Genomic DNA, 20,261 nt, shown 5'->3' on the forward strand with positions numbered 1-20,261 from the left:
TTTCGAGAAAAGATAAATTACAAATCAGGCTCATCAGAACAGTGCGATCCACCACGCAATCAAGCTCCCCATTTCTTATCAATGAACACCAAAGCTCAAGCATTAGAAACTTCCTAGCTGACCTGTGTTCTGTAGACATCCAAACTTTTTCCCGCACATTACAACAAATGCATAACCTGGCTTCTGACTATTGGAGACGATGATCGCTAGCCGGAAACACGACCCCAAGCCCGCGCTTGCCAAGAAGCCCTCAAAGTTCAATTTGGGCAGTTTGATAAAGAAAAAAATGACATGGAAGAAATCAATCGATTCCTTGTCGTCCTCTCTTGAGGAGATCCAGCTAGATTACGGCCATCCCACCGAAACCCGTTGTTTTCACGTGGATAGAGCAACCTTCAATAGCCCCTCGCCCGACGAGCATTTATACTCTGATGGCTACCCAAACTTCACGCATGAACAGCCCGTCCGTCCAGACTCCAATTCTCGTGATACCTCCATCCATCTTTTTGTGGCTCCACAGGACCAGTACACTGCTTGCCATACCGAATGTATCTCGTTGCAAAACAGCGAGATGACATCTGCCATAACCTGTGATGTCAACGACCAGGAGTCGCTGGGAAACTCAAATTCCCCCTGCTATTCCCTGCCCCAGACGGATGAAGACGGCTACATTCCTTACGAGGCTTGCTTGGAGGAGTCGGTGGCTGACTATAGGGCAGGAGGCTACCATCCTGTGAAAATTGGAGATATATATACGTCAGATTTGAGCCGCTACAAGGTGATCCATAAACTCGGGTGGGGCCATTTTTCTACTGTGTGGCTCTGTGTATCGCTCATAACTGGCGACTATGTGGCAATGAAAATCGTGAAGCTGGGTTCAAACTACTCAGACGCCGCGCGGGACGAAATCAATATTTTGAAAATCTTACAAGGGCAAGATGAAGATGACGTCGGCTATCACAACCTCGAACGGCTGAAGACAAACATAGTCAACTTGCTCGACAACTTTCTGATCTGCGGACCCAATGGGAAACACTTGGTGATGGTGTTTGAACTCATGGGCGAAAACTTGCTTCATTTGGTGTATAACCTCAGAGCAAGAAGACTAGTGCATGATTCGGTTGACTTCTCTGCTGCTTTGTTTCCCATGAAAATGATGAAACTGATCATGAAGCAGATTCTTCTTTCTGTACAATACATGCATCAAAAAGGTGTGGTGCACACTGATCTCAAGCCTGAAAATATTCTTCTCGCCTACCATGGAAGAATGCCGCATCCATCTGGCTTGAATCACCAGGGACCAGCCAAATTCCAAATTCTTCCATCCAACCCCCTTAAAGTTCATTTTGATCGATTAGAAAACATCCAATTGAACGTGAAGATCGCCGATTTCGGAAATGCCACACACTCGCATTTACATTTCACCAACAACATTCAGACGCGTCAGTATCGGGCTCCGGAGATAATACTCAAATACAAGTGCTGGGGTGCGCTGGCTGATGTGTGGTCCATTGGGTGTCTTGCTTTCGAGCTCTTGACAGGAGACTACTTATTTGAGCCAAAAGATGGTGCATCATTTTCAAAAGACGAAGATCACTTGGCGCAGATCATAGAACTTATTGGACAATTTCCCTCAGAAGACTACTTGCTCAAGTGTGAGCTCCTGTCGGCCTACTTCAAAGATTCGCGGAACATGCGAAATATCACCTCTCTTAAGTTTTGGCCTTTGAAGAACGTTCTTGTTGAGAAATACAAGTTCAATCCGGACAATGATGACGTCAACTTGCTTTGTGACTTCATTTCAAAATGCCTAAAATTCAATCTAGAGGAGCGATATGACTGTGGCTCTCTTCTTGACCACCCTTGGCTCAGGGACTCTGCAAAGTATGACAAGCAAGAATGCGAGGCGCTCCCAAATCACAATCTGGAGGTGGTTGGATTCACCTGTGAAGAATAGACTGTGCTCAGCATGGTCAGTTGCATGATATTTTTTTAATTCTTAGATAGGCCCAAGTGGCCATGTATGTTAACTGTTTACACAAAATATACCTTCATTGACGACATATAAACTTATGCATACGTAGAGTCTCGTAACTGATTTCATCTTCTGAGAAATCTAAGTCAGATTGATATGGATCGATGGAGGGATCCCTGATCCCTTTCTCTTCGCTCTGCAGAACACTCTGCGAGACTTTAGATGAGTTCTCCGACAATGAGGCATCGTTTTCCGTGGTGGTTTCTACGTGTGCTTCTGAAATCTTCAGCACTACCGAGGCGGGCGTTTCATCCTGCTTCTTCCTTTCCTCGGGTGCTGAAACAGCTCGCGATATTTTCAGACTCTTCGCTTCAATTATTTGGGGTTCCGTCTCCTTTGTTGTGGTATTCACTCTCTCACTCCCTTTAGTGGATTTATTCCCGATTAGCAACTCGTGTGCTGGACGGACCACGAATTCAGATTGTTCGCCCACATTCTCGTCGTTTTCCTCCTCAAATTGGAGGCTGACTGCGATTTTCTGTTTCTTTCTTTTCTTATCCAGATTCAGGACAGAAGTGCGCTCTTGTAGGTCATCGAAATAGGGCTGGGTGGCAACACAGTCGGTGATTCTCACTGAGTATAGGGGCATGTCTGTACCAGGCTTCAATTCTGAGTCCTTAATCTTCACAACATTATATATCGAATCTCCAACAACGTTGCCTATGAACACATAGTCGGCACTATATGCGGAGATGGGATCTAGCGAAATAAAGAACCCATTGGCTGAGGACATGCGAGTATTCTCAATACGTAGCAAGCCCACAGAGCCACGGGTATTAAACTTTATTCTGCTATTTTTCTCTCGCTTGATTTCGGGGGAGCTGTCAATTTGCAGTGTCTGGATGAGACTAGATGTGACTTTAGAAAACTCCAAACCAACGTATTTCTTGTTGACACAATTACGGATGAACTCCCTGCACAGCTCAGGCAACTCTTTAGGAAACAATTGGATGTCAATGTTACCTTTTGTGGTGACAAGCGTCACCTGTGCTGTTGGCTTGATGTCCATAACTGGTTCTATTATCGAGAAAGAACTGCGTGTCGAAAAGCCACTTATTTGGGCAATGCGACGCACCTCCAGTGAACATATAACATGGAAAGAAATCACGCGTAGATGATACGCCGATACCACAGTATTCAATTGCATATTACAAGCTGAATAAATTTTAGACTGCTTTATTCTCCATTAATGCAAGTTATGTAGTTTTACCCTTTCTTTCAGAGTCGAACCCAGATTCCCCAGCCTCCTCTCGGCTATGGTTTCGCACCCATGCAAAATATCAAGCAAAGCTCGGAAAATTCCTTACTCCTACAGACAAAAGTGCTCGAGATAATAGCATAAAAGGATAGCAAGAGCCCCTAGAGATTCAAGACAGCCACGGTAGCCATAGAATCTAGAAAACAATCAAACTGAGTAGTTTTTGGCGATTTACCGCCCAAAATCGACATAAGCCCAGCCCTGCCTCGCTCGAGGTTTCGTCCTTCACACTACCACCGACACTAAACACGCATACTGAAACTCTCAGATCTATTACCCGCCTAAAACAGTCGCCATGGGTTCGCTCAAACTGTTTGTGAAAACCGTCAGAAAGGCGAAAACCATTGCTGATGAGCGGACGGTTGTGCGCAAGGAAAGTGCTGCCATCCGGACTTCCTTTAGAGACCCGAATTTGGACCAAACGACTCGCAGGGTCAGTATTTCCAAGTTATTGTACCTCTATATATTGGGCGAAAAAACGCATTTCGGCCAGGTAGAATGTCTCAAGCTTCTTGCCTCGCCACGATTTGCTGACAAGCGGTTGGGTTATTTGGCATCGATGCTCTTGTTGGACGAGAATCAGGAGGTTTTGACCTTGTTGACGAATTCATTGGACAATGACATGCAGCACCCAAATACCTTCATCGTTGGCTTAGCATTATCGTGTTTAGGTAATGTTGCCTCACCAGAGCTTGCCAGAGACCTATACGGTAACGTGGATAAAATATTGGCCACAAGCAATTCCGTATACTTGAAGAAGAAAGCCTGCAACGTGGCGGCCAAATTGACCGAAAAAGATCCGGACTTGAGCGATGTGTTTATGCCTCGGCTATCAACGTTAGTAAATGACAAAACTCCGCTGATTCTTTTGGGTTCATGTAAAATGATCCAGTCAATATACGCGAATTCACCTGAATCTCGTCCGGCATTGGTCAAAATGATCCCAAAGTTGATTTCACATTTAAAGCGTATCGTCACCAGTGGTTACATGCCAGACTATGATGTTACCGGAATCACCGATCCGTTCTTACAGGCAGCCTTGCTTGTCACTTTGAGAATGTTGGCCGTGGATGAGTCTTGCTCTTCTCAGCATCTTGAGGACGTAAACGATATCTTAACTCAGGTTGCGCTGAACTTGGATGGAGGCAAAAATGCGTCTCATGCTATTTTGTATGAATGTGTCAAGACTGTCTTCGCCATCAAATCTGACCAGTCTTTAAGGGTCTTGGGTGTCAACATTCTCGGAAAATTTTTACTGATCAAAGATAACAATACGCGGTATGTCGCCCTTGAGATGTTACTAACCGTTATCGAATACGAGCCATTGGCTGTTCAGAGGCACCGTGCCACAATTGTGAGTTGTTTGTCGGACGGTGATATTTCGATTAGGCGAAGGGCTCTTGAGTTGTCCTTTGCGATCATGAATGAGCAAAATGTGCGGGTTTTGCTGAGAGAAATATTGGCGTTTTTGGACGCATGTCCCGAAAATGATTTGAAGCCTTTCATCACTTCACAGTTGTCGGTTGCGGCTGCAAAGTATGCCCCCACGGGGAAATGGCATTTTGATACATTGATTCGCATGTTGAAAGTTTCTGGAAATTTCGTTACACCTGACATCATATCCAGTATCTTGGCATTTGTCATGAGATGTGACGATGCTGCTTTGAGAAAGCACGTGGTTTCCAAGTTAATCCTGTCGAGCTTCGAAGACGGCTCTCAATACGGATTGGCAATGGTTGCTATTTGGTGTGTGGGTGAGTATGCTGATCTCGTTTTAAACACCCAAGTTGAAATTAATGGAAAAGCTGAGTTAATTTCCGAGAAAAAGATCCTCAACATGATCGACTCTTATGTCAACAATACAAGCTACTCTGAACTCGAGACTGTTCAGTTGGTAAGTACTGTTTTGACTGCAGTTATCAAATTATCTGTCAAATTTAAAGATGCCGAATCAATTGAGCAATTACGTTTGATTCTCAATGCCAAAAGCTGGGATAATGACTTGGAAATTCAAACCCGTGCCATTGAGTACCAGCAAATTTTTGGCCAGGACGAGAAATTGAAGCAGGGATTGATGTCTAGGATGCCTGCACCACCCATGAAAGAACAGACTGCTCACACTTTGCAGGGTAAATCAAAACCAGCCTCTAGTCCACATCTGGGGCCTTTCAATTCTTCTAGTGCGACTGAAGATCTTCTTGATCTCCTCGATGATTCGGAGGTCAAAACTCCCGGAAACACGAATTTGGGTACTAACAATGACCTTTTGCAAGACATATTTGGATCTCTGGCAAAAAAATCTTTGGATGCCAGAGAAACTCCTGCTGGAGCAAATTCTGATCTTCTAAATGGATTGTTGTCTTCTTCCAATGCGTCCGCTAATGCGGCCTCAACTCTGAAAAAAGGAGACGAAGTCTTTGAAAACGGGCATTTGCGTATTTTATTTACTCCAGGTGAGTTTGGAGAGGGAAGAGCAAATGTGGATGTTGAAATTACGTCCCTGTCGCATTCTGATCAAATCGAAAAGGTGCAGCTTCTTATTGCCGTGCCAAAATCACAAAAGTTAACTATAGCCACCACAGCTGGCACAGACTCATTGGTGACGAGCAGCACCATAAGGCAGGCTTTGAAAGTTGCTGGAGCCCCTGGTTCAAAGATGAAATTGAGAGTCAAAGTCAAATATCAACTTAATGGAGAGTCGAGAGATGACCAATTTGACTACGCTGGGTTCACGGAAACCTTGTAATAAAATAGAGAATGGAGGAAGATAATTCACACGATTATTCGCGCGCACTATATAACTCTTTTTCACTAGGTTTAAAACTGAGATATTATTAAAATACTTAAATCTCGACAGAAGTCGAGACGGACTCGGCAGCATCGTTAACAGCCTTGTTGACAGACTTGTTCTTGACGATGTATGCTTGAGACAATGGTCTGATCACAGACTCATACACAATACTTGCGCCACCGAAAGATGGAACACCAATATAAAGCAAAAAGACGGTCTTAAACAAGAAGTAGAAAGGTACCCAGTATAATATGGCACGCGACCAAAACTCAATGACGCTCAAGAACGCAAAAACAACCCAGTAGGTCAAAAGTGCGGTATCATCAGCAGTACCGCGGGACTCCAAGGCGATCAAAGAATAGTAGCCAGGAACAACGAGGCCAGCAATGTTGGACAACAATTGACCAACTCCGCCAATATTCAAAAAAACCAAGACGAAGTATAAACCAGCACCACCCAATACGGCGTATGATCTAGGCAAGCCAGTTTGTTGCTCAAAGACCCTCAAGGCTTGAACCCCAGAAGTGGACTTTCATGTTAGTAAGTGAAAAATTAAGGAGAGAAAATCTGAGTAATGAGATGAATGATGCCAGAGGCAGGCCACTCAGCTAGAAAAAACATACTTTGTCAATCGAGGACAAAAAGCTTGTAACTTGTGGTGGGAGAGACATTGTTAATAGGTAAGAACGGTCGAAACAAACCTAAGTGAAACAAGTTAAGCAACTAGTTGTAGGGAGGGTGGTGATGCGAAATTGTGTACCGGAACGTGTATTGCGGTGAGAGGTTTTTTTTTGTTTGGCGTGCATAGTCAGGGGTATATTCAGTGACAGGGTCATCCACCATTCGGGCAATTCAGAGAATCAGATTTAACAATACATATCGTGGGAGTTCACCTCAAATATTGCCTAGCTTGTGGACCGCACTGAAGTTTTGTGCTGGTACGATTGCGTCTTTAACCTTCATTTCATTAGATTACTATATTACATGCTAATTTTTCTGCTTGCCCTTGGACTTGGCGTTGCCTTCAAATCCAGCTCGTTTCTTACCATCTTTAGCGCCTTTGGTTTTCTTCACGACACCTGTGAACTTCCTCAATTTCTGTTGGTTTTTGCTCTTCTTTCCCTTATTCTCCCTTCTTGCCTTCAAGTTTGCTTCTCTTCTCTTTTGACGCGCGGAGACTGTGTCTTTGACAACCTGTTTTCTTTCTCTCCACTCGATTTCACTCTTAAGTTTTTGTTTCTCTTTCTTTTTTAATGCTTTCTTCAAAAGTTTCTCGTCATTCTTGATCTTGACACCTTCTGCTTGACTCATAAGACTGCTCCACTGTTCCTTTTCTTCAAGCTTCTTTCTCTCCTCGGGCGTTAGCAGATCAAGCTTTCTTCTCTTGGCTTCAAGCTTTGTCAAATGCGCTTTGATATCTTTGTTTGCAGGCCCTTTCTTTTTCTTTTTATCAACACCGTTCCGAATGGTTTTCAAGTCGGAGGTCATTCTAGAGCCGTCGGCAAATTGAATATTACCGAAGAGGACATCGGATTCTTCATCCTCATCCTTTTCATCTTCCTCTTCATCGTCTTCTTCTTCGTCATCCGACTTATCACTTTCATCGTCGACCTCATCTCGCTTCCGTTTAAGCTTCTCTTGCTTTTTGAGCTCTTCTCTTCTCTTACGCTCCGTGAGCATTTGCTCCCTCGATTTTACAGGACCACCTGTCTTGGTGCCTGGGGCCTTTCTTTTCTCTCTCAAAAGATTAATTTTTTTAGCGAGCTTTTCCTTCAAGTCAGCCCTACGCTTTTCGCGAAGTTTTTGCTCTTCAGGGGTGAGTTCTTTCTTTTTGGACTTCTGTTGAGTCTTTTCGACAGCTGGGTTCTCTTCAGAAGCCTGTTCATCGCCTTCATCGTCAAAAACCATCTGAGATCTCACATTTATAAGCTCCTCACCGTCTTTAGTTTCCGGAAGACTTTTCTCGGGAATATCCTTCTCCTCCTTAGCATTCTCCTTAATAGCTTCATTTTTGATTTGTTTGCGGGGAAGACTAACCTTTTTGGCTGTCATCGCTCTGTTGTCCATGACTTCTTTAGCACTTGCACCGTTGGTGTTGTATGAGTCAGCAGTTACAGCAGACTCGGGGTCCAACTTTGCCATTCTATCTTCGCTCACCTCTTTCTTTCCCTTTTTCTTCTTTTGCCATTGGTCTTGGGTGGCATCGTCGTAATAGTATTTGGCGGGAATTAAAGATAACAAGCCATCGAAAGCCGTAGAGTGAGTCTTCAATCTTTCCTGAAATAAGTTAGTAAAAGAGAACCTTTTCGAGACCAGCCGCATCTCCAAATTCATAGAATAGTGGAGATAAATAGCCGCTGTCAGCTTTAATCATAATTGACTAAACATACCTCGAGAGAGTTCGTCATGTTTAGAGAACCGAAGCTTAACTAGAATATCGTAGAGTAGAAAAATTATTGCATCAGGCATCGCAGCGAGTGCAGGACCTTCATGGTGCGGCGTGGTATGGGCAAGCAGGGTTGGTGGCCTTCCACGGTGAAGTAAGAGTTGGTACCGATAATTTGAGTGAACAATATCGAGCTCTTAAGAAGTTTATTCACAATTCAATCATATCATATGCAATCTGGAAGATTTGTAGAGCTTTTTGAATTTTCGAACTCATTTCTTGTTTCTAGAAATCACGCATTTTTCCCAAAGATTTTTTACTGAAGTTGGTAAATTCCAGCATCAATTGAACAATTCACATTTTGTGTGAACGGGCAAATCAACTTTTCATTACGTAATTATTCCATATAGTGTAAGATATATAAATCTGGCTCAATACAATAGTTTTTTTTCTGATCAAAGCCTGTGACCATGTCCCGTAGCAATATACATCGACCGACTCTTCCTGGTCCGCCCATTCAATTTCAATGCGTAACTCCCGTTTCTTGAGTTTACACCCGTGCACCAACGGGTTATCTCATAATCGTATTCCAACTCCCAATCTCCGTGTCTCAGTACTTGAAATCGCCAACCAGACATGGAGTCTCTTTCTCAGTACCTTGTGGTGTCATTTCCACAGTCTGCCAATGCTTTTCCGTTTTTAGAGCGCCAATTACAGCTGGGAAAGCAACCCTTAAGTGAGTTCAACTTGCCCGATTTTCATATCCGGACGTTGGATTCATTGGTGCAGATCTCGGAGGAGCTTGCCAAATTAGACTCATCAATTGCATCGTCCGTTTCAAAAGTAGCGGATATTATTGATAATGTTGAACAGAAGAAGCTGTCACTGGACTCAAGGGTTGTAAATGGAAAATCCGTGTCCTCGTTTGTTGAGAACTTCTCTTGGAATACATCGAAATATAGGTTGGACAAGTCCATCAAAGATCTCGTTGATATTATCAGCAGCGATGCCCTTTCATTGGACAACGATGTTCGTCAAACATTTCAGCAATATCAGACGGCAAAGTCTAATTTTTTGGCCGCTGACAGAAAAAAGAACGGCGACTTATCTATCAAATCTTTGCACGAAATTGTTCGGCCCGAGCAATTTGTTTTAGACTCTGATCACTTAACTACTGTTTTGATTGCTGTTCCGAAGAATCTCGTTGGGGATTTTCAAAAGTCGTATGAGTCCCTCACTCAATTTGTCATCCCCAGAAGCGCCCAGGTCATTGCCAAAGATGACGAATACGAGTTGTACACGGTCGCTTTGTTCAAAAAGTACGAGCAGGACTTTATCAGCGCAAGCAGGGAACACAAATGGCATCCAAGAACAGATTTTGTATATTCAGAGGAAAATATGAATCAGATGAGAAAGGAATTCGATGTTACGAAAGCCACAGAGATGAAGACGAAAAATGATTTGATTCGCTTAGCCAAAACAGCGTACTCTGATATTTTCTCAGGCTGGTTTCATATAAAGGCCATTCGTGTGTATGTGGAGTCCGTTTTGAGGTACGGCTTGCCACCGCAATTCGATTCTTTTGTGATTAGATTTGACAATTCTGGCACAATCAATAAGGCAAAAAAAGAATTGATTGCCAACTTTGGCTACTTGGGAGGAGATGGATTTTCTGAGAAAAGTAATTTGCATGAGTATGCCTCTTTGGTGGACTCGGATTACGAGCCTTTTGTCTTGTATCGGGTTGACATTGTGTGAACAAAACTATGCACAGTGTTTGACCGATTTTTACCAAAACAATATTTTAATTCTACAATAAACGCTTAGCCATAAAAATAAGACGTGAAACCGCTTCCTATGAATAACTTAAAAGACAATTACATGTCAATTCAAAAAAATGAAGCTCGCACTCAGGTTCGAACTAAGGACCAACAGATTTGCAATCTGCTGCGCTACCACTGCGCCATACGAGCTTCTTGTTCTTTTGAAAGGTTTTGAAAACTTATGAAAACTAAGAGTTGTGGACGGCTAGTAACTTCTCCTTGTGTGAGAGGCCACTGGAAAATAGAACTCCTCAGAAGAGACAGGTTGCCAGGATAGGCAGTTGGCTTGAATTCAATGTTGGCCTCTTTATGATTCGTTATATAGTTTTGCCCCTTTAATCAGATGAATCTACCAAAAAAAAAAGAAAAATATGCAGAACTTAACAAAATTAAATTGGTTCGTCACCACGATCTTCAAGGTCTACACCAGAAGGCGTGGCGAGTCGCATGAAGTGGGATCCTTAAGTCCGCTACAACCAGCTGAGTTGAAGCGACTACTACAGGAGACCTATCCTAGGAGTCGATGACGTAATATCCAATACGTAAACAGATACGTGCCATGAGGACTGTCCAGGCCGTGACTAACGGAAGGGGACGGGCCGAGCTAAGACACTTGGTACGTAGCTGGGAGCTGTTTAAAGATCTTTTATATAAATTCAGATGAATCTACCAAAAAAAAAAAGCCGACCACTCTTCGGGCCGTGACTAACAGAAGGTGACGGGCCGATTTTCGACACCAGGTGTGTTGTTTAAAGGTTTTCTATATAATATTCTATGATTTTTTTCTTTCAATCAGAGAAATCTACCTTAAAAAGATTCGAGGAGAGTTTTAAAGTCTCAAAGATTTTTTTTAAAAAAATATTGCAATTGGATTTTGTTCTTTGCCTCAGATATCGTCACGGGAAAAGTTGAGTTTTCAAAATATATTCGAGCCGTTATTGTCAGTACGAACATAAATTCTTTATGAGAGTCATGTATTATGTGCACCTGGAAATCCATCTAGATTTTGGGATTTTCTTTTTATTATTGTTAGGTCTAGCTGACGTGAACTTTGTATACACCTACCAACAGCGTCATATAATAGAATGTTTGAAAGAAAATATCAATCTTTAACAAAGTATTGTGGGATGATTCTAATGGTCTTTTTTATTAGTGGATTTTTTGATGAATTATCCTGACGATTTTGTGACAATTCTAATCGCTAAACGCATGGTTTAAATTCATAATTAATGGTCTAGCGTACTCTGAATCTTTCGCGGCTATAAAAAGTCATCTTTTGCATACTGAAGACTCAGCTGGGCAGCCCGTGTAAGATCTACCACAAGTCTTTGAATAGACAACATACTTTTCCCACAACTAAGAATATCTGTACTATAAAATGGGATAATTCTCATGATTAAGTAAAATCCTGAAATCTGGGCACTACTTGATTTCATTAGAATCGTAAAAGGCAGAAAGCCAATGATAAATACCTGCATATTTACACATTCACACGCTGGTCATGTATGTTCCGAAAGATATACATGTTTGAAGTCTTTGAGCTCTGCACAATTGTCAGCATGTCCGAAGAAGACGAATATCTCTCAGAAGAATCTTATGAGTTTGAGTTTGAAGAGGACGACGAGGAGAATTCTGAGGCTCGACCAATTGAAGAAGATTCACCAGTACGTCAACCGCACACTTCATTTCAGAGAGATTGTACATGTACTAACTGAGTAGGAGAATCAATATTACTACGCCAAAGATCTAAAAGAGGACTCACTAAAAGAAGCGGGTGTGAAATTTACTAAGTTGATTGCACTGTTAGATGTCAACAGAGATACTGAGTGGATCTTTAAGTCATACAAACAACTTGCAAAAATTCATTACCAGCAGCAGGAGTATACCTCTGTGTTGGAAGATGTTCGGAAATTGATGGTTGTTTTACCAGGTCTTAACGGGAACTATGCAGAAGAATCAGTCAGCAAGATTTTGACTAGGTATGCTGCCTCATCCGATCATGTTTTTGTCAAAAACTTGTACGACGTAATTGTGAACCATCTTCAAGACTTTATTTTGTCAGGCTCTTCGGGACATAGACTTTGGCTCAAAATTAATGTTAACAGACTCAACAATCTTCTTGAAATCAATGATCTAGAGGCCTGTGAGCAACTTATTGACTTAATAAACGACAGATTGGAAAATGTTTCAGAGCTGACAAAAAACTCGTATGCTTTGGAAATTCTCGCGGCGGAGATCATATTCACAATGAAGACCACCAAAAGTGTTCTCCGTCTTGGTGAGCTCTATAGTCGATGCATACAGGTTACACCTGCCATCACACATCCTCAAGTAATGGGCGTAATCAGGGAATGTGGGGCCACTGTTCAATTTTTCAAGGGAAATTATGATAAAGCCCGCGTTGATTTCTATGAAAGCTTTAGAAATTACGATGAGGCTGGTTCCTCTTCCAAAAAAAGAGTGCTCAAATACCTCATGATTTGTTGTCTCTTGGTTCAGAGTGAAGTGAGTCCTTTCGAATCTCAAGAAACACAATCTTATGCACAGCTTTCAGAGTACAAAAATCTTATGGATTTGGTCGATGCGTATGAAAAACTAGATTTAATGGATTATTTGGAGACGGTGAATAGGATGAAGCGAGAAAACGACCCTCTTGCTTCAGACACTTTATTCATGAACTCACAGGACGTCTTGATCCACAACCTCAAAGTGAATATGCTATTGAACTTTGCTAAGTCATACGACGCTGTACAATTTGATTATCTCATCAAGAAATTGTGCTTAGACGATGAAGATGATCTTGAACATTTACTTGTTGAGATGGCGAACAAGGGTGTACTCTCTTGTATGAAAATCAATTTCACAAATCGATATGTCAACTTTAGCGCAAAGGAACAAGAGAAAGTTTTTCCTGCCGCCCTAAATGAAGTGTATTTGAAAAATAATGTCCGGACTCTTTACATGCTCTCCTACAAAGGCCCATGGAATTTTGCAGGGGAAGAATTATCAGATCTTGAATCAAGCGATGTTTACGACTCTGCAACACAACTACATGCTCTCTTGAGAGAGGAGCAAAGTCCTCGCACTTGGATGAATGTTTCAAACATCATTGAGATAATATTTGGCAATAATGCGCTCCAAGTAGACACAAATTCAGAGCAAGGTGAATGGCTCAAGTACATGTGGAGCTCAATTCCGAAGAAAAAAATAGGCGTTTCCTCGCAGAAGGATCGGGTCATGTTTGAGAAACGCGAAGAGAGTGAGAAAATTCTCGAACGAAGTCAAGAAAATGATGAGGCAGCTGCAAATACAAAAAAAGGAATTCTCGAATCGGTCGTTAGTATTGGGCTTGACATACTGGAGGAGACCGAGCCTCAGAAAACTAATCATAAGTTAGACCTAATGGAGCAATGGGCGCATCAACTTGGTGTGAATATTCGACTCGAATAAGCCCTAGATTCACTCGCTCTGGTTCATGGATTACTTATAAGTAGTGCAGATGCAAAAAACTATAAAACCGCGGTTGAAAACCAACCCCGAAAATTTTTGTTGTTCGAACTTCTTTAAAGTTTTTCCTAATGGTATGTTTCAAAGCTACGGAACACATATGATTATATAATATGCGTTATTGTCATGACACCGCTTTTTTGGCTGTAAATGAAATCAGCTAACACCTCATGAAGTGTTTTTTTTTTCAATTCACAAAAAATACTAACAGATCAGATCATTGGGTGCTTCTTTTCCACATTACGTATCTATTTTGATCTCGAATCACATCATTAAGAAGTGTTCAAGTCAAAGAATCTCTATGTTTGTAGTAAACATTCTTTCTATTCTCTATCACTGAAGTTTTTGAAATTCATGCTACTGTGACTTGCTTAGTTGTTGCATCGGGAACCAAGAGCCGAATTTCACGTTCACTATTTCCTCTTGTCTCCGGTTCTAGGTTTTCCTGACGTCGAATCAAAGGTTTCAAATGTGTGCATCGTTACAGCAATGAGGAGTTTGACTGTTGACACCGGCAACTGGTTGTGTGCGATGATTTACTAGACTCAGATGACTGTGGAAATATTACTTGAAGCTTGAAAAGAGTAATGCTCTTGTAAATGCAATAAAAAGGGACTTTCAGCGCTCCCAAGACAATGTTCAAGAAATACTGGACGAACAAGATTGTCACAATTACTCAAAAAGTCAAGCTTCTTTGACAAGAGCCGCGTCTTTCGAGGCTTTTCAGCACGCCAATGCTTCCACCAGATCATACATGCTCGGAACCAAATCGCAGAGTAAAGCGTGGCATTCATCGACGAAGAAAGCGCGTACTGGTAGGATAGTTTGAAATTGGGACATAACAAAGTAATTGTGTGAAAAGCTTCCCTCGTAGATTGATCAAGCTTTTGTAACAAGCAATTTTGCTGCACTGATGTTATGTCATAAAGTTGTCAGTGTTTCTTCATGTCTCACAGAGTATAGATAGGGGTTGAACTTGAGGATATCTCGTCTCTAGCTCGAAAAGACGGTTGTCCAAACATGAAATCAAACGAGAAAACATCATCAAGGTTCGTGGGGATTGAACTATTTGTTTCAGGCGGAGGGGCCAAGTCTTCGTATATGGCATGCTCGTGTTTGACACGGTCAAATGTCGCTTCGGACCCAGACGAGGAGGACATCTTTCGTTTCTTTGATTTATTGGGCTTTCGGCTCCATGCCCTTGGTATTCTCATATTGATCTTTCCAAAACAAGATCGATTGGGAATGCGGTCTTGATAATCAGTCTTTTCGAAGAAGTCAGGTTTGCACTCAACGTAAATTTTGTACACGGACTCTGGCTTCCAGTCACATTCTTGCGGTTTTCGTCTCTTTCTAATTCGAATCTGTTCGTTCCTTTGAGGGCGAATTGATCTATAAGAGTCCTCCAAAGCAAACTCCAACTTTATTGTTTTGAGGACGCTTTCATGTACCAAATAGGGGTTTTGATTTGTCACCTGATTGAAGTAGCAGTTTTCAGAAGTCTTAAAGTATTCATGAGAAGGCTCGAATTGCTCATTGCTTTCAGGAATAAGATATCTGTATTGAGGGCTCAAAAACAGCCTCTCGGAACTCAGCTGATGAAAGCACTCGGGTGAGCCTGATTTTATTCTCGAATTATCTCTCATTGAATGGCATTGCAAATCAGATATTGGAGTCGTATGAAACATCATCATCCAACAATGAAGATATAAGATGTCTAATAAGTGGTATACAGAGGGATTGCAGAAAAATAAAATTGGATCGTTATGCTTTATTAAAGCATATAGTCAAGTTCTTCTAAGCAGAATATTTAAAGAATTGATAGACAATCATAGCGCTGAATATTCCAGAGGCCCAGGTTATCCAATATATTACAATTGCCTAACCGAGCCAATGCATAGCAAATCTACGGTGCGGCCCGGCCTTCAAACCCTATTATGATTGTATTTTATAACAATAGGAAATGGCAGCGGCGAGAATGCACTCAGACATCATGTAACACAGGGAGAACAAATCACGAGCTCCCAAGGAATGAGCAATATTAAAAAAACAAAGGCTTCGCCCTACAAGGAGGGGATGCCCTGGGACATACACGAGATGAAAACAATGATGGGTCGAAAAAAAACTCTCTAACCCTTTCATCAAAGCTTCATTAAAAGCCTTCGCATTCTCTCAGACAAGTGTACCTGACGATGATTTGCATGTGCGGAGTAACCTTAGTTTTTGAGAAATTCATGAAATGCCTAAATGCTAGATACCGAGAAAGACAGATGTGTGACATAGTTTCGTCTCTCCGAATTGACACGAAACCTTGAAGGTGGGACATACTGCAGTTTATTTGTCATAATGATTTCCTTGTCTATCTAAAAGGGGTGCTTATGCTGTCTTTACGATGCAACCGCAGCCGGAGCAGAATGAATTGAATTCTGCACGCTCATACACGGTGCTGCGTATAACATATGATATCTGGAATATGTGCCGGAACGTTGGCCCAGAGTATTTTTTTTTTCTTTTCATCTTAAAAGCCGCAACTTCATTCGGACAATAGAAATTTGTTTGTAAACAAATCTTTTAACTTTTCGAAAGATATACATAGTATTGAAACTTTACTATTTACCCTGAAATCTAATGCGTTCGTCCTTATCTTCGAAAAGGCTGGGATTTTTCAAAAAGATGAGTTGGGTTCACATTACGTCACGCGATTTCAATAGGGACGTGCGTGGAAGATCAAAAACATTGGCAACGCGCTTAAACAAAACTGCGCCGAGAAGTCATGAGTTGAGGGGAAAAAGGCCGCTTCATGTAATGTGGCGATTGATGCTAGTATAGGCCCATCGTAGACAAAACTAAAAAAACAGTTTTTTCTGTTATATAGGTCGGCTCTCTCTCTTCCCCCGAATTCTTCAAGCGGCATCGGACAAATGAGGTTAAACAAAAACGAGCAAACACCCTTCGCTTTCGCTAACCCTCTGATATTTGAAACAGGCGGAGCCGAAACCTGGCCACGCGATTGAAAGTATCTCGCTGATCGCCTAAAATTAGGGTGCAGCCCGGCCTTTTTTTTTCTTGTGTCAGATATACAAACGCGCTCATTGACCGCGACGACTAGGGAAGGTCTCGTGACCATGTCTCCGATGTCCTTATGTTTTTGTCTTGGCGGGCTGTGCAAGAAATGTGATGAAACTCAGTTCCGCTTGCAGGCATCGTCGCAACGTCATTCGCTATTACGCGGTCTTATTTTACTTTGACCCATCATGCCTTACTGAACGCGCAGTGGCTTTGGTGTCCATCCGGCGTACCTGTGAGGATTCTAGGCCCTTGCCTCTTGTTGCCGGTCGCAAGGAGCCTTGCGGTTGGCGTTTCCTGTTTGACACTAGACTGCGGCCTCCTCCTATGCACGAGATCAGGCGTATCCCGAAACCAATTTATATACCAATTCTCTTCTTCATTTTCTTGGTGGTATAAACAGCACATTCTGGCGGTCCTTTGAGTCTTCCAACGCGAAACCCATATTATTTTTCTATCCACGGGGAGTAACTCATCCAACCTCCGGATCTTGATCCCCTATTTATCAGCTGACTTGTAAGAACATCGTGCATCCGCGGATACATTGCTTTCCCGGTCTTCCCGACACCCTCACAGTGATACCCCATCTCCATCATACCGGTCGATTGTTCTCTCGAAATCTGCAGTTGAGACGGTATATTATCATTCGAGGACTTCACAGAATTTTCTTTGGCTCCAGCTCGAACCAAACTCGTCCCTCCTTGCTTCGCACCTTATCTGTTTTGACCCAACCGATCTAAACACACCACCCATTTTCTTCGTGACTAATTTTGAATTCCTGAAAGCAGCACGCATCTCATCAAAATGTCCGGAAATTCAATATTGCCGGCTTCTGACAGGAGGAGCCCCTTTTATATCAATGTGCCCCCACACGACGCCAAACCCATAACCTACCTTATCTCTTATTTCAAATTATGGAAGCATTTTGTGGCATCCTTGATTGTGTACTTGAAAGACTTGGTGAAGGCGAAAGAGTTCGAGCTGAATTTGAACCTTCAGCTCATAGGAAGTATCCAATTCCCTGGCTTCAAAGACTTGCCATACAAATGCCTCTCAAGTATGGAGCAACAGCTTCCTTCCCCAACGACTACCCAGACTTCAACCCCCAAAAACGAACCCAATGCTTCGGGGGCACAACAGGCCGCGGGATTATCAAAGGACGCGAACCGTCCAAACTTGCCCAAGACAAAGTCCTCCTCATCCTTTTTGAAAAATCTGAGCTTCGCACATAGAAAGACAGGCAGTCTTTCAAATTTGGTTCCTGAAGGCTCAGCGACGTCTGTATCCTCGCACCATAAACAGCCGGCCAACACTAAGGTCTCAGGAAGCAAGACTAATGCACCACAGACAACTAGCTCTTCTATTCTTGCAGCAAAGCTTGCTCCCAAATCGGACGTGACCATCGACTCCACTTTCTTCCCTCCAGACTCTTTGTTCACCAACATGGGATCTTCGCTCGTCAAGGATCATTTCAGTACCTACTCTGCGCAAGCTAAGTTATGCCGTGAGATTACACACAAACTTCTCCCTAAACTTGAAAGCTTGCATAAAAACATCGGGGTCAAAATAAAAGAGATCAAGACCTCTTTGAAAAACGAATCTTTTGCCAATGCAACTTTGATCAAAGAGGTATCCAAGACAGGCAACTGCCTTACAAACTTTGTTAACTCTGTCAATCGTTACTCGTCACCACAACCAGTTATTAGACGGAATGACACAGAAGATGAAGATGAGGCCGTTTCCTTGAATGACCCCTTCCTTGTCAAGTTGGATTTAGACTACCAAATCAAAAACCAGTTGATCCACGAAAACTACATTTTCGCCCTGTACGTGAATCTTCAGACCATATCCAAGGACCTTTTCAACTATGTGGTAAAGGACCTACACTCAGTGACAGAGAAGTTAATTAAATCGCTCACTTCTGAGGCGGTCTACGCAACAACTCTTGAAAATTGTTTGTTCAATCTCGGCGCGACACTCAAAGGCAAACTCAAATCCCTGGACTATGACTGGCAGTACTTCATGGTCCATAACCCTAACTTCTTAAATGTTTATTACAACGATGAAAAATCACCCAGAAAGGAAACCAGAACTTTTAAGGACATCGTTATTCCCTATTCAAACTCGGTTCATAACAAATGTTTACGTTGCGGCTACTTACACAAAAAGCAGAAAGTCATGAAGTCATACGTTTCTCATTTCTACCTTTTGACCTGCAATTACTTGCATGAGTTCAAAGTTGAAAATCATACGGAAAAAGCCCAAAAGAACGAGTCTTCAAACTCGTCTATCCGTAAGAAGGCAAAGGGTAAGATCGGGGGAGTCGTGGATCATGAAAGCACCCCCGTGAAATCATATAATTTGAACGACTACTCAATTCAAGTTAGAAACGAGAAAGAGTTTAAATTTGTGTTGACCAAGACGTCGAACTCAAGTCAAAAGTTCACATTCAAGTGCCAAAACGAAACTGATTTCAAAGCGTGGTCTACAGATTTGCACGACTTGCTCAAGTTTTCGAGTCAACACATCAAAAGGTTTAATTTCATTGAGGCCAAGATGGCCCACAGAGATCTGGAGTCGGCTGGAACAAAGAATGCTAAGAACGAGCCTCTTTCTCAGAACACATCACAGAGTAGCTTGAATCTCGGCAAACTCTTGCCTGGAGATGCATCACTTGACAAAATTCAGTCATCGAGCCTTACTGGTATGTTCACACCGAAAATTGAATCGCCAAGCAATCAAAATCAAAATCCTTTCGAGGCTGGGTTTGAGCAATCCTTACCTTTGGGTGGCACCCCTCTGGAGAATACCAATTTTGTCTCGTCGGAGCATGGTTCAGAATCTCCACATGCGCATAGTCCTTTGAACAGCAATTCTCGTGCAGAAAGTCCCGTCGATCATCAAAGCGAACACGAGCATTACCTCAGGCTCCAGAACGAGATCATGCTTCAGCAAGAGCAGCTTTTACTTCTTGGGTCCGCCGGTGGTGACAGGCCATCAATGTCTAGACATTCTTCAACGGAATCCATTTTGTCAGTCATGGAGCAAAACAATCATAATCTCTCACAATTCTTGAATAAGAACCAGGATTTCATGAGAGACTTTGGAGAGCATCGCCCTAGTGACGGAAGTATAGCCCTGGTGCCTTCTGTACATGTTCTGCACCACGAAGCAGATTAGGCGATTGAGGTTTCGAAAAATAAAGTCAGTTCATAGAAAAACAAAATGAGGAAAATTTTAGAGTTGAGGGCAGATGATTTCTAAGTATTAAGACACAGGAAGGTACAGCGCTTGAAGTATCAGGGTATGCAGTTGGCGAATCCCAACAACGGAAGGTGCCTGACTAAGCTGCTATTCAAGTATATAAACTTCAGGTCTCTTGAGCTCTTCGCAAG

At 42.4% G+C, this 20,261-nt stretch overlaps 9 protein-coding genes and 1 non-coding gene across 10 annotated transcripts; 5 read left to right on the forward strand and 5 right to left on the reverse strand.

The window, feature by feature from the left end:
- Positions 1–571: 571 nt before the first annotated feature.
- Positions 572–1,957, forward strand: METBIDRAFT_44443 (kinase-like protein; the record flags this gene model as incomplete). Its single annotated transcript, XM_018857793.1, has 1 exon — positions 572–1,957. The coding sequence occupies one exon, from the start codon at positions 572–574 to the stop codon at positions 1,955–1,957; it is 1,386 nt and encodes a 461-aa protein (XP_018710493.1).
- A 94-nt stretch (positions 1,958–2,051) lies between these two features.
- On the reverse strand, positions 2,052–3,044 carry METBIDRAFT_45522 (cyclophilin-like protein; the record flags this gene model as incomplete). Its single annotated transcript, XM_018857928.1, has 2 exons — positions 2,052–2,162; positions 2,319–3,044. 2 exons carry the CDS (start codon positions 3,042–3,044, stop codon positions 2,052–2,054), a joined length of 837 nt encoding a protein of 278 aa, XP_018710494.1.
- A 544-nt stretch (positions 3,045–3,588) lies between these two features.
- On the forward strand, positions 3,589–6,039 carry APL4 (Apl4p; the record flags this gene model as incomplete). The annotated part of the gene is made up of 1 exon (XM_018854290.1): positions 3,589–6,039. One exon carries the CDS (start codon positions 3,589–3,591, stop codon positions 6,037–6,039), a length of 2,451 nt encoding a protein of 816 aa, XP_018710495.1.
- A 97-nt stretch (positions 6,040–6,136) lies between these two features.
- On the reverse strand, positions 6,137–6,755 carry METBIDRAFT_45402 (uncharacterized protein; the record flags this gene model as incomplete). The annotated part of the gene is made up of 2 exons (XM_018857914.1): positions 6,137–6,613; positions 6,708–6,755. The coding sequence occupies 2 exons, from the start codon at positions 6,753–6,755 to the stop codon at positions 6,137–6,139; spliced, it is 525 nt and encodes a 174-aa protein (XP_018710496.1).
- Positions 6,756–6,900: 145 nt separating this feature from the next.
- Positions 6,901–8,852, reverse strand: METBIDRAFT_88414 (ribosome biosynthesis protein). Its single transcript, XM_018859292.1, has 2 exons — positions 8,475–8,852; positions 6,901–8,361 (listed from the first exon to the last, which is right to left on the reverse strand). Exons 1-2 carry the CDS (start codon positions 8,490–8,492, stop codon positions 7,072–7,074), a joined length of 1,308 nt encoding a protein of 435 aa, XP_018710497.1. The 5' UTR covers positions 8,493–8,852; the 3' UTR covers positions 6,901–7,071.
- A 227-nt stretch (positions 8,853–9,079) lies between these two features.
- Positions 9,080–10,099, forward strand: VMA5 (H(+)-transporting V1 sector ATPase subunit C; the record flags this gene model as incomplete). The annotated part of the gene is made up of 1 exon (XM_018856179.1): positions 9,080–10,099. A coding segment is annotated over exon 1 (956 nt), but the record flags the coding sequence as incomplete, so codon positions are not given.
- Positions 10,100–10,371: 272 nt separating this feature from the next.
- Positions 10,372–10,443, reverse strand: METBIDRAFT_t194. Its single transcript has one exon. It is a non-coding gene; the product is annotated as a tRNA-Cys (tRNA).
- A 1,363-nt stretch (positions 10,444–11,806) lies between these two features.
- METBIDRAFT_32980 (uncharacterized protein) lies at positions 11,807–13,833 on the forward strand. Its single transcript, XM_018856180.1, has 2 exons — positions 11,807–11,957; positions 12,013–13,833. Exons 1-2 carry the CDS (start codon positions 11,853–11,855, stop codon positions 13,741–13,743), a joined length of 1,836 nt encoding a protein of 611 aa, XP_018710499.1. The 5' UTR covers positions 11,807–11,852; the 3' UTR covers positions 13,744–13,833.
- A 917-nt stretch (positions 13,834–14,750) lies between these two features.
- On the reverse strand, positions 14,751–15,488 carry FGR12 (Fgr12p; the record flags this gene model as incomplete). The annotated part of the gene is made up of 1 exon (XM_018854291.1): positions 14,751–15,488. One exon carries the CDS (start codon positions 15,486–15,488, stop codon positions 14,751–14,753), a length of 738 nt encoding a protein of 245 aa, XP_018710500.1.
- Positions 15,489–17,670: 2,182 nt separating this feature from the next.
- METBIDRAFT_44421 (uncharacterized protein) lies at positions 17,671–20,046 on the forward strand (the record flags this gene model as incomplete). The annotated part of the gene is made up of 2 exons (XM_018857791.1): positions 17,671–19,442; positions 19,503–20,046. The coding sequence occupies 2 exons, from the start codon at positions 17,671–17,673 to the stop codon at positions 20,044–20,046; spliced, it is 2,316 nt and encodes a 771-aa protein (XP_018710501.1).
- Between the last annotated feature and the right edge of the window lie 215 nt (positions 20,047–20,261).

The sequence above is a fragment of the Metschnikowia bicuspidata genome, assembly GCF_001664035.1.
Source record: "Metschnikowia bicuspidata var. bicuspidata NRRL YB-4993 chromosome Unknown METBIscaffold_5, whole genome shotgun sequence".
In the NCBI taxonomy this organism is placed as follows: Eukaryota; Fungi; Ascomycota; class Pichiomycetes; order Serinales; family Metschnikowiaceae; genus Metschnikowia; species Metschnikowia bicuspidata.

Excerpts from the sequence above, each read along its gene's own strand:
- METBIDRAFT_32980 (XM_018856180.1), top strand. The coding sequence starts at position 11,853 with ATGTCCGAAGAAGACGAATATCTCTCAGAAGAATCTTATGAGTTTGAG. Across the intron at positions 11,958-12,012 it reads CAATTGAAGAAGATTCACCA|GAGAATCAATATTACTACGC; the intron begins GTACGTCAACCG and ends CTAACTGAGTAG.